This window comes from Ambystoma mexicanum, chromosome 5p, assembly GCF_040938575.1.
Source record: "Ambystoma mexicanum isolate Mex_15411 chromosome 5p, UKY_AmexF1_1, whole genome shotgun sequence".
Lineage (NCBI taxonomy): Eukaryota > Metazoa > Chordata > Amphibia > Caudata > Ambystomatidae > Ambystoma > Ambystoma mexicanum.
This window is the reverse complement of record NC_090930.1, coordinates 723,620,308-723,633,259: the sequence shown is the minus strand read 5'-3', so window position 1 is coordinate 723,633,259 and position 12,952 is coordinate 723,620,308. Positions and strand designations below refer to the sequence as shown.

At 46.6% G+C, this 12,952-nt stretch overlaps 1 protein-coding gene across 5 annotated transcripts in view; it reads left to right on the top strand.

Annotated features, from left to right (window-relative positions):
• Positions 1 to 12,952, top strand: part of AIFM1 (apoptosis inducing factor mitochondria associated 1) — a 909,880-nt gene that overhangs the window by 793,552 nt on the left and 103,376 nt on the right. For all 5 annotated transcript variants that reach the window (XM_069613095.1, XM_069613094.1, XM_069613093.1 and 2 more), the window contains one exon: positions 2,369 to 2,493. In XM_069613095.1, coding sequence (XP_069469196.1) covers positions 2,369 to 2,493 — 125 coding nt within the window. The remainder of the gene's footprint in view (positions 1 to 2,368; positions 2,494 to 12,952) is intronic.

Here is a 12,952-nt window from a genome sequence, read left to right as displayed (position 1 = left end):
TACCATGGTGTTGTGCTTGCATACCATATGGAAATTCAACTGGTAAAGGGACATGGAGCTCTGTGGGTAACGAGATGGAATCCTGGGATGTTTTATTCGAACCGAGAATTGTTCTGTCCAATTTATCACCTTTTACACAAGTTATCTTGGTGCGAGAACATAACCAAAAACCCCTTAGTGGGTTCTGACTGGCTTTCTACACTTGCCCTAGTTTTGGTAAAAATGTTGCAGCGCCACCAGTAAATGTATGTTCATTTTGTTCCGCACGCGTGTGTGTGTGTGTGTGTGTGTGTGTGTGTGTGTTTAAACACTGTTTTTGCAGCAATGTAAGCTACTTGTAATGCAGGATTAATATGTCAAATGAGATGTACTGTGAGAAACCCAAAGGTGTCTCACTTACTAGTGACTGGGGATCTGTCATCCAGGTGGCCAGGACACAGCCATCGCTATTGGATCCAGTTCCTGGGGGTGGACCAGTGGTGAATGATCACCTGATGGGGTGGGGGGTCTCCGGGGTGTGGAAGTGGGACACCGAAGGTTGAGACGGAAGCTCTACCCCCACCCCCTTTTTCGACACAAACACTTTCTTGCACCATAACCGACAATGGACTAATGCCACAGCTGTTTACCTGACTTGTCCCAACACACGGGTCAGGCAGAGTCAGGCAATTGACAACACCCACGCACACCTGACGGCCCTTTACATTCCCCACAGGGATAAAAGGCGGATCATGAGAGCACACTACGAACAAGGCCGAACACACAAGGACACAGCTATACCGGACCGGCTGTTCAAACAGAGGTGAAAAGTGGCGAGACCTGGAAGGACAACAATGGGGAACTGCCCTTGCCCTTTTCAACTCAGACCTGCGAAGCCTCAGAGAGGGACATCATAAGACCGGGAGAAACGGATGTCAACGGTGCACTGGGGCCTTCCGCATTGATAGCACCGGCGGGGAGGCGTGCTAGCTACCGTGGTACTGTCCTTAACTCCAGCCAGAGAATAGACAAGCCAACAGGTTCAACGCAGCCAGTGAGTCGGAGAAAGCTGATAGCAAACAGACATGTGTTGAGCCCAAGGTTGCAAGTGTAAACATTGCATGAATGCAAGAGCTTAGAACAAAGAACTTGTGTGTTTGAACTTTTATGAAAGCCCAGAGATGGGCGAGCTGCAGAGTGGTCGGGTGCCACAGGAGTGCTCATTCGAAGCACTCTCGCTGGCCCTTTTTATTTGTTGAAAACTACAAGAACCAGAAGGCCCTAGAAAAAAGGGCGGCATGCAATGTCAGTGGTCCTACAAAGGTCATGTCAAAATCTTTATAGAATCAAAGTCTCTGACCCATGACCGAGAGAAAGCTAGGCGAACCCCGCTTTCTGATAAGATTGTGAACTGTGAAATAAGGCAAGTGTGAACTGTGAAATAAGGCAAGTGTGAACCCGACCGAGGGATGCTGAAAGAAAGCTGGGAGAAGGGAACCAATGTTTTTTGATAAAATTGAGCAAATCATGAACTGTGTGAAAAGATGGTTATGTGAACCTGACGGAGGGCTGCCAATGGGAAAAGTGAGAGTGAATCCCGAATTGAGATAAAGCAGAGTAAAACTGTATATTTGGCAAAAGTGAACCTGGCTGAGGGATTCCTACGAATAAGGGTGAAGAATAATACACCCAGTAACATTGTGTTGACGAGAGTGAACCCGGTTGATGGTTGTCTACAGTGGTGTTTGTTTAAAAAGACATTAAGACTCCTGAATGTTGCGAGATGTAATTGAAAGGCTGTAGTGAACCAGACAGAGGCCCATTTTGCAAGGAGGATCCGAGACCGGCAGAGGGATGTCCTAGGGGTGAAAAGAGCTATCGCCCAGGTGCAAAATCACCAAAGAAACTTTGTTCTGAACCAGCAGGCCTTCTGAGGAAAGAGACTTAGCACCTGAAGGTTCTGGTATTGTTGAACTGGTATTGTTAGCGTTGTGCTGGAGAGGCCCAGGATTGTGCTGTGCACCGGAGTTCCGCCTTGTCCGGTGCTTGAAACGTGGGGAAGGGAGACCCAGCCATACCATCCTGACTTATCTTTTTGAGAACACTTTTCTTTTTTTGGTGAACATTATCCCACACTCTTTTTGTAATTTATTGGTAAGGATTGGTAATAGTTTATTGTAGTATAGGTCCTTTTTATTTGACAAGACGCTACTAGGACTGCCTCATTATTATTTAATGGTCGTAGCTTGCTCCCATCTTTGCTTTAGCTTAGGCGTTTTTCTCACCCCTGCATACAGTTTAATAAACACCCTTGAACTGCGATCACTTGTGTCTGTCTTTACCGTTGCCACCATGCGTTCCTCACAGTACTGTGGTCTACATTTTTCAGGAGTGATCTGGGTCCTGATGTGGGATATGAAGCAATTGGTCTTGTAGACAGCAGTTTACCCACCGTGGGAGTGTTTGCTAAAGCCACTGCAAAGGACACTCCAAAGTCTGCCACAGAAGAGTCTGGTAAGAAAAACAGTAATGCTGAATGAAAATCAAAATCTACTCTTAATGTTAAAATCACAGCTGATCATATTTCCATAAAATGGGGAAAGTATAAATAATGTACCTTCAAAAATGTATATTGGTATACCTGTGTAATACAGTGATATAGAGCTGCATGATTTCCCCCATGTACTTTGACTTTCATGTACTCCTTATTGAGCAATCCTCACTGTGCACCCCGTTGATGTTGTGTACTTCACAAGTTAGGCACAAGATTGGTTGTGTGGCAATGCGAATTGCCACTTGGTGAAATACTTATTTTTAACTTCAGGAATTCCAACCAAATCCATACAATGCTGCAGCCCAACGTTTCCCCTTTAATTGTACTTTGTTAGTCAATGACAGGCCACTTTTAAAAAATATCGCAAAATGACTTCTCTATTAAGGATGCTCTGTTCCCGTCATTTCTAGCTGTACATACCTGGGGAGGAATAATTAAACCCAACACATGTTTGTTAGCACCAAAAGAAAAATAGGCTTGCAGGGAGAATGCAACAAATAAACGGAAACCTACTTGGTACAGCATAAAATTTGTGCTATAAGCCACCCTTTCATGGCTATAATAGCAGGTGGCCATATCACACACATGAATTCCAAATAGAGCAAAAGTCCCCACTTCTCCATGAAACTTCTATCGCATTCCAACAGTCCTGTTTCACTTCAGTTCTCTTAACAGCTCACACCCATGAAGATTAGTTCACACATCCATGACGCCATTCGTGCTCGAGCCTTTTTCATTCAAGAATGCATGATGAAATATCATTACCTTGTTTACAGTGTGTGTGTATTTCTGAGGCTTGTTAATCTATTCAGACTTGCATGCTTTGCATAGGCCACCATCTAGTGTTTGCTCTGGATTAGAACAAGTCGTTTACTTCCACAGTAAAAGGGTACCACCGCCTTCATTTATTTTGCTTCTAGTTGGTTGGTCCACTCCTCTGAAGGACTCTTTTGGGCTGTCTTTCTTTGTTGGTTTTGGGCTGTCTTTCTTTGTTGGTTCAGCGTGCAAGACCCAGAATGACCGACGCTTCATTTCACCCTTTAAAAAAAGCACTTTACTAACCTGGTTGTGTTGCCTTCTGGGAACGGGCTTTCTGGAAGTAAACACTCTAAGTACTCTCGGTTTACGGTTGGTGGGTTATTTATGATACTCTCAAGGAGCTCTGTGGTAGTCTGGTTCTACCGGTCTCCGATCATATTTCCCTAGTGGTTAACAGTTGGGCCTGCATCATGCTCTGCGTTCTTCTGCTGCTGGGTTTAGAACTCTTCATTGGATCTCTTCTTCTAGGTCTCCGCTGGTGTCACTTGGGAGTGATTGCTTCCTTGTGGATACCTATGGAAAGAAACCAAGACTTTCCTGATTTTTCCCGTTTCCTATGGGCCGCTGTTGTCAACACTGGCAAGCCTACAAAGTACTGGCCTGCACTGTGGAATTGGTCTAGAGTTCTGGTAGGGTCCCTGGCTTTCTCCACTAAGCCCTGGTTTAGAGACTTGTTCTAATTTTATTGGGGATTCTAATACTTTGTATTACACTCCTGCAGCGTTTATGCATTGTATCACTGTGCGTTTCTTCTGTTTCCCTCCTTGGTGTGTGATATTCCCCTCTGGGCCTAGAGGGCTGTCTACCTAAAATATATCCTACATTTTGGTAGCCCTCGTGTCTGTGTTGGATGTTATGTTGCATTGCTAAGTACATCTAGCTGCTTCGGCTGTGTTCTATGAATATATATTATGTGCAAAACATTTTTAGAATGCAATAGGAAACTTGTGCCGAGTTCTGCGTGGTACCTTTGGATTCTGAACATGATGGTAATTACTTTGTTTAATGTTATCTAGTGGTCTCCTCTTTCACTCCCATCCGGAAGCCTACATGTAGTCTTGTCTGCCACCAGATATGGGGCTTGCATTTTATAGTGAAGTATTGGACCTTAACTGGCCATTCATTGTTTTTTTACTTGCACCGCCTTCTGCTCTGTGTTGTGTAATCTTAGCACTTATTTTGCCCATTTAAAATAGGTTGTGTGACTTTAGAAATAACAGTATTTCTGAGGCTTGTGGAATCTGATTAGATCACATGCTGTGCATAGGCCGACATCTAGTGGAAGCTGCGGAGTATTACAGTTTGTTTTTCGAAACTCGAAAATGGGCGTCGACACAGGGCGTGCCAGTAATACTATCCCTAGTCTGACGTCCACTGTAACCATGATCCCTCACGCGTCTAGGACCCTCAGATTTTTTTTTTTCTGCCATATTGTTCAGAAGCATCCCGCTGAGTTTCTGGCCTTAGCCACAATTTTGCTAAAATATCTTAATATTTCCCCATTTCTCCACCCAAACGTCGAGCCACCGAAGTTTGACACTCGACATCGGCCCGGAGAAGGAATCAACCGTCGACAGCTGCACGACGGACTTGGGCCTCGGAAGGCCTCCGGCCTCGGCCCGGGCCTTGGAAGGCCTCTGCCCTGCAAGTAGGGAGAGTGGGGGGTGGCGCATACTCTACACTCTTTAATATATAGGTACATCTTCTATATATTCCTACAATCATTAGCCCGCTGCCACAAGGTGCGTATGGAAGGTACCCATTTCCAATTTTGCCCCAAGTGCAACCGCAAGTACCCTTGTGTTGACAGACTCTCCACGTGCAACCTCTGCTTGCCGAGGGACCACCCCGAGGCGAACTGCAGAGCGTGTAGTAGGTTTAAACCGAAAACACTAAAGGACCGTTCAATCAAGCGTTGGGCCCGCCACGCCAGGCGTCAAGAGGCCATGGCAGCGGAGGGAGCCTTCAGCGATGGCAACGACGCCGTGCTTTCGGACGGCGAGGGCAACGTGGCGTCGAGAGACAGCCAAGCGCAAGTCCCCGACCTCGGAAGGTCATCCGCCAGGGCGGCTATGGGGAAAACACCGGGCGACACAGGCACTACCCACACCACTTCCACCAAACATAAGTCCCACCGAGACTCGACGCGCACGTCGGGTTCTCGGAAAGAGGCACACAGAGAACGGTCCACCGCATCAGTGTCGTCTGGGCGTTCTCGATCGCTGCATGACTCCAGGCAGCCATCCACTGTTGCCAAGAGTGCCTCGCTCCCCAAGGTAACAGAGGTTCGATCGTCGGAAGACGAAGCCAACCTCTATCCCCAGGCCGCACTCCAGGAGTCGGCGTCAGCAGACCGCTAAACGGCTGTTCCCGAGTCCCAACCTCCACACTCTAGAGATAGGGACACTACCCCCGAACCTCGACGCCAGACGTCGAAAGGCTCCGAAGGCGCGAATAAACAGGGAAAACACTCTTCCACCCACGGGGAGGGGGAAAAACAACTAAAGAAGCATTCTCTACCTTCTTCCACACCTCAGAAGCAGTCAAACAGGCAAAAACAGACGGACAAGTCTCAGTCTTCTGTCATTTTAAAGACCCCTGCACTAACACAGAGGTCCAGTTAGGACAAGACGGGGAAACTCTCCCAGGAAAGAGTCATTCCCAGCTCAAAAGAATGGTCTAGTGACGACATAGACAGTTATGTCTAGGATATAGTCTTTGGCGGACTTCTATGCCAAGAATCCTGAACGCTTCCTCTCATATACCCCGGACGTGGCTTTACCCTCAGGTTCTCTGGACCCGATACCCCCAAGTAAGAAGTCCCGGGTTGAAGCACCAACACGGTCTTCGGACCCTTTCTGTATACAGCCCTACTCTCAATATAATGAGGATCCACACTTTATTGAGGATCCTGATTTGGGCATGTTGGGAGAACAATCTGGGACGGGCTACTATGGGGATGATGAGGACCAAGAGGAGGAAGAGGACGACCCAGAAACCTACAGGGTAGATTCTCCAGTAGACAAAGATCCCCCGGTTACCGACTCCCCGGTCGACAACCAACCTCTCCTGAATGAAGTTCTGTCCAGAGTGGCAGAATACTTCCACATTGACACCCAGGGAGCACAGGAAGAGAGGGACTTTGCCGAAGAATTAGTGGGAGAAAGGAGACCTGTTGCCCAGGCCATCCCTATCCTTAAATCGATACAAAGGAGGATAGACCCTTCCCTTGTAAATCCCAACCTCACCATGGCGGTAAACCCCAGGATAGAGAAACTTTTCAGGGCAGCCCAATCAGACCCGCTGTACATAAGGGGGCAACTGAAACCAGACTCCATGGTAGTTAACACACGAAAGAGGGCGGGAACACCCCTGTCATCGTCCGAAGCTCCTCCCGACAAGGAGAGCAAGAAGATTTATGGCTTGGGTAGGAAAGTAGCCTCCACTTCCGCCTACCAGGCAAAGATCGCCAACTCCACCACCCTACTGGTGAGTTACAACTGCCACCAGTGGGAGGAAGTCGCGGCACTCATAGACTCCACCCCGGAACCCTTAAAAGGCCAATTGGCACGGGTTGCGTCAGAGGGAAGAGCTGTGTCGGTTGCATCTTAAAAGCAACCTTTGATGCCGCGGATAACGCCGGCAGATTGATAGCAGGAAGCACTGTTATAAAAAGATATGCTTGGTTACGCCAGTCTGGGTTCAAACCTGAAACACAAGCATCATTAATAGACAAACCGGTGGAGTCAGATATACTGTTTGGGAAGGCGGTAGAGAACGCCCTGAAAAATGCCAAGGATGATTACGAGACTCTCAAATCCCTAGGCCAATTAACCAACAAACCCCCGAATCAAAGAGGGAATGGCAATTTTCATCGCCCACACAGACAAAATTCCCAGAGAGGAACAAACTATTCCCAGGGGCAGGGTACACCATGGAACAACCACCACCAGCAGTCTACCCAGAGTTATGGCGGGGGTAATAAGAGAGGACGTGGTAAGGGTGGTGGCGGCACGCCTCCACCAAAACAGTGACGTTCCGTTCAGGGTCCCTTCTCACGCATCCCCAGTAGGGGGACACATTACCAACTTCACCCAAGCTTGGGAAGGGATCACATCAGACAGATGGGTGCTGTCCACACTGTCCGCAGGATACTGCATAGAACTGTTGGAGCGTCCCGAAACCACCTGCCACGTCAAAAAGTACACTCATTAGACCACCAGAAGATCCTCCTCGAAGAGATCGCCAATCTTTCAGCAAAGGACGCGATAGAACTAGTCCGGGGATACGAGGTAAACAAGGGTATTTATTCAACTTACTTCCTTGTGCCAAAAAAAGATTTGACAATGCGCCCACTATTGGACATAAGGCCTGCAAACAAGTATGTCGAGCCCCAAAAGTTTTGCATTACTACTCTCCAAGAGGTAATCCCCCCCCTGCTAAAAAAGGGGGATTACATGGCAACATTGGACATGAAAGATGGCTATTTTCATATTTCCATGTTCCCAGTGCACAAAAGATACTTGCGCTACAAGGTGGACAGTCAGCACTACCAGTTCAAGGTACTGCCCTTTGGGATAGCCTCGGCTCCAAGTGTATTCACCAAGGTACTGGCGGTGGCGGCGGCACACCTACGCAGGGAGGCAATCCCAGTGTACCCTTATCATGACGACTGGCTCATCACGGGGGAGACCCCAGTAATTTGCAGAACAAACATTCAAAGAACGATCGACCTCCTCTTCGAATTAGGTTTGTCCATAAACGAGAAAAAGTCAACTCTGGTGCCAAGCACCTCCAAACAGTTCCTAGGAGCTGTCCTAAACACTCAAGAGGGGTTGGCCTTTCCATCAGAGGAAAGAATTCGGAATATACTGCTGCAAATTCCGCAATATCAGGCCGGTCGCCAGATAACGGTACGCAAAGCAATGCGCTTGCTGGGCATGATGGCGTCATGTATTTACCTGGTCCCCCACGCGCGCCTGCGCATGTGTCCCATGCAAGAATGGCTGGTGAGACAGTGGTCTCAGGCAAGTGGTCAGTGGGACGATCTAGTGGTAGTTTCGCCAACACTGGTACAAAGTCTTCACTGGTGGACAAGAGAAAATCTGTCCAAGGGGAAACCCTTTTACGATCCCGAAATACAGGCGGATGTCACAACGGACGCATGCCTGTCAGGGTGGGGAGCTCACCTTCACCACACAGCTCAGGGTCTCTGGTCTCACTCAGTGGCTAAGAATCATATCAACCTGCTAGAGCTTCTGGCAGTATTCAGAGCGCTTCAAGCTCTACCTGTTGAACCTGTCAGTGCAGATCCGGACGGACAGCACTACAGCCATGTTTTACCTGAACAAGCAAGGAGGGACTCGTTCGCCAAATCTGTCCAAGCTTGCCCAGAAAATTTGGATATGGGCACTCAGACGGAACATCTTCCTGTCATCTCAACATGTTCCAGGGGATCTCGATTCTCTGGTGGATGCTTTGAGCAGAGATCCCCTCCCAGAGGAACACGAATGGTGTCTACACAGAGAAATTGTAGAAGATATCTTCTCTCAGTGGGGTTTTCCCACTATAGACCTATTCGCCACAAGCGAAAACACAGTGCCCAGGATTCGCATCCAGGTTCCCCCAACCAGACTCCCAGGGGAACTCCCTGTGGATGAACTGGTCAGGGATGTTTGCGTATGCTTTTTCACCAACACCTCATCAGGAATTTTGGCCATTGACACTATCCACTCTGCAGTAGTATTAAAAAGACCATGGTGAACTGACCAGATCCCACGGTAGCCACTGTCAACATTGCAGCAATTGGGCTAAAAGACCAGCCTTTGGACCGTCGCCATGCCCCTCCTTTTTTTTGTTCACTCTTCTTTCATTTCCGTATTAGTTTCCCTTGACAATTTCCCACTGTAACATACTGCGATCACCATTATGAGGACTACTGTTGCGATAATCATTTCTGCAGTAATGTAGTGTTTTCCAATTAAAAAATGCTCGGAAATTAGTCTTCCTCATCCCCACTGCCTCTCTCCATGGGCATCCTTGCTCTTTTTGTGACCCCTCGCCCCCATCTCTCCTGCTTTGTTTATCCCTCCTGACCCTCTTTTATTGGTTTGTAGTGATATTATCAAATAGAAAACAACGAATGGATGTTTAAACGAACCCAAAACATCTATACATCTATAAAAAACAAGAAATTGTTTAAAATGTACATATGGGAATAGTCATTTTTTTTTTTTTTTTTTTTTTTTTTTTTTTTTTGGTGGGAAAAATATTTTGAAAAGGGAGGGTTCGGGAGGTACCCCCCCAATACCCCCGTCCCTTTAGATGTTTTGTGTTTGTTCAAAATTCTATGTTTTATAATTCAATATAATCACATGTAACCCTTCTATTATCCAATTTCCCTTCTTGCCTATGGTACACTTTTATGACCGCATCTTTCGATGTACTTGTCGAATTCCCACAATAAGAGTAAAACGATCGGACTCGGCCACCTAAGTATTTCATCCCCTTAACCCGCTTCTACTCTGAAACCACCCCTTGTAATCTACAGCCATTTTATTTTTTTACTTCCTGTGAGGTTAACGCAGGAATCGCTTGCATCGAACAAAAGAAAAAAGAAAATTGCGGCGCTTGATTTCTGAAAAGCCTTAGTTGCTGCACTGCACCATGGGAGATGTATACAAGTTTTTGGGCTGGGGGCAGCCTCTTCTCCATCAGATTGAAAATAAACTACTGCATTGATTTACAGCAAATCAGATAAAAGTATTATCTGAACCTTTTTATGCCGTAATTGTTTCTTATTGGGTGCAAATCTGGCAAGCGGAATTCGCCGTGTGTGTTCCAAGGATGCATCTTTTCCCCCTGTGGGAAATAAAATGGGAGTAGGCCAAAAATAGATATATATTTTTTTTTTTTAAACGCAATAAATTGTTCACCATTTGACGATTTGCCTCCAAAATGTTGCATATGTAACAATAGATCACCCCCATAATGTGAGTTTTGTGAATACACTTGGATTCACATGCTTTGCATAGGCCTCCATCTAGAGTTTGGTTGCGAGTATTCGAGTATTACATTTCGTTTTTTCAAAACTGGACAGGTCCTTGATTGGGGAGAGTGCCTGTCACTGTCCTTATCAGGTGCAGGTACCCGTTATCCCTCATGTGAGACTGAGGTTAAAACGGATCATTGGCACTTGACGGACACAGCCGCCAATTGGGTGTACTGTAAGGATAAAGAGGGCAGGGGAGGGTTACTAGTTTCCACTAGAGCGCCTCTAAACCACATTTATATTGCACTTGTTTCTCAGAGTACCCGTGGAAAACACTCAGTTTCAGTTTTGCCCTAACTGCAAAATGAAATTCGATTGAAATGAAACACACTGGATGTGCATCAATTGCTTTCCAAGGAATCGCGTCAGACACACTGGCATGTAAGCACTTCGAGCTGAAGACACTCGGGCAGTGCTGAGTCAATCACTGGGCCGCCCATGCCATGCAGAGGGAGTTGGCGCGGGGCAAAACCTCGGCCTCCGGTGAGGTTATCAGGATAGAGAAATTGCCAATGTTGACCTTGAGCAGCCATAGAAACTCGCAGGCAGCCCCCAGATCCCTTGAACCCTGTTTACCACTAAAATGCATACATTAAAAAGCCCAAACATAGTTTTTAAGCCTGGAAGCTTCTCACTCCGAGGAAGTTGCCAAAAGATTGGTGTCTGTCACCAATCAAGTTTTTTGGGGTCCTACCAGGAAAAGGCATCTAGCTCATCAAGTGCCAAAACATCAAAACAAACACAAAGACCCCAGGAAGAGCATGGAAAGGGCAACATAAGTACAGTTAGCAAGGGGGCGTTCTCAGAAGGGGTAGTCTCTTAACAAACGCGTGTGCACATCGCTCTCATTTGATAACTAAGCTGTCCAATCACTCTCACAGCATTACCCAATACACTTTTAGACTTAGAACTTGGGTCCTTCCATCCAGATAACCTATTCCCAGATGTCGCCACCAATTATGCAAAAAATCATTATTGTAGAATAAAGCAAACCCGTGGAACCTTACCGTCACACGGGAATGCTCGGTACTTGCAAAATGCACTCAACATGAGTTTTCAGATCTGCTTCTTCTCCTATCCCACTAACAATCCCCCCCTCTTTTCCTTGCAGAGTCACAAGCAGTGGGGCCAACCATACGGCAAAAGGGTGCTATGCAAGACCACTTTACTTATGCATTTAACTTATTCTTAAGGGAGTGTTGCAGAAGCAGCCAGCTCCTAGGGTACGTGTCGGGGCTCTATGTGGCCGCAGTGGTCAGGTTTGGTCTGGAGGGCATGCCCGGCGGGCTATTGTAGGATCAAGAGCTCCTGAATCTTGATTCACTAGATCTCCATTTGAAGACAGAGCTTTGTCCGAAGTGCTTACCCTTTTTCCTGTGACTCCCCCAGGTTGCCCATTAAAAAGCCAGCATGCTCCCACATACTCCCAATACGTTGTGGAAGAGTTGGGGTTTGAGTATTGATGTGGTGGGGTGCAAGTGTAAGGAGTTGGAACAGCTGATTTGGAAAATGGGACATCTAATAAGCCGTTCTCCGGTCTTGCCCACTAGACCCTTCTTTCTACTCCTTAAACTAGTCTGCACATCTTCCTTTAACTACTTTCCGCATGCTGGACCTAGACACCTCCATAATAATCCCCAAACTGTTTATACCCCTCATGCTCACTTTAAACTTGTCGTCCAGCGCTGTTTTCACAGGTATGTTTTGAAAAATGACAAAGCGTCACTTGACACCATAACTATTGCAAATGACCTGCTTTCCTAAAGGTAGGTCAAAGGATTTCTTTGAAAATTAGGAGCATCCAAGCCCTGGGTGGCCTATATATACACACTTTGATATAATGAACGCAGCACCAGAAGACCCACTACTTGAGATGCAATGTCTATTGTTCCCTACTTGCAAGAAAGTCCTTCATTTCTGCCCAATTTTTTGGAGCGTAAATGTACAGCTGCCCCCAGCACTTATCCAGCAGAAAGAAAGCTTTGAAAATATCCCTTCATTTAGAGGTAACGGCGAGTGATTATTGTGCTCGGAGGTGAGGCCCATAGTCCATATCAAAGTACCTTATAAGCTCTTTTAGACTTTGTTTAATTTTATACCCCCGTTTTATTTCCCCCACATGCACCCACCAACAATTATGGAAGCTTATGCCACTGTTGACCTGGATTTTCAATCAAGCTCTGTTTGAGCTGCGTACCAGCCACAAGGATTGTCAGTTTTTAGAATTTAATTCCCAGGCCCAATCCAAAAATAAGTTGGTTGCTTCGGTATAAGACAGGACACATGTTCTGGTCATGCTCTAGACGAGTAGCGTATTGGACCAACATTCACAGACCGATCTCCCGCATACATGGCTCTACTGTCTCAATGTCCCCTATATCCATGTTTGGTTCTGGGGCTGAAGATTGGGATGACGACCCAATCACCAGAAAATGGATACATCTTATGTTATTCACAGCTAAAAAACTCATTGTATTACACTAGAAATCCGAGAATGCGGCCGTCAATCAGTGGTCTACCCTCTTAGATAGGTTATGCTCACTCGAGCA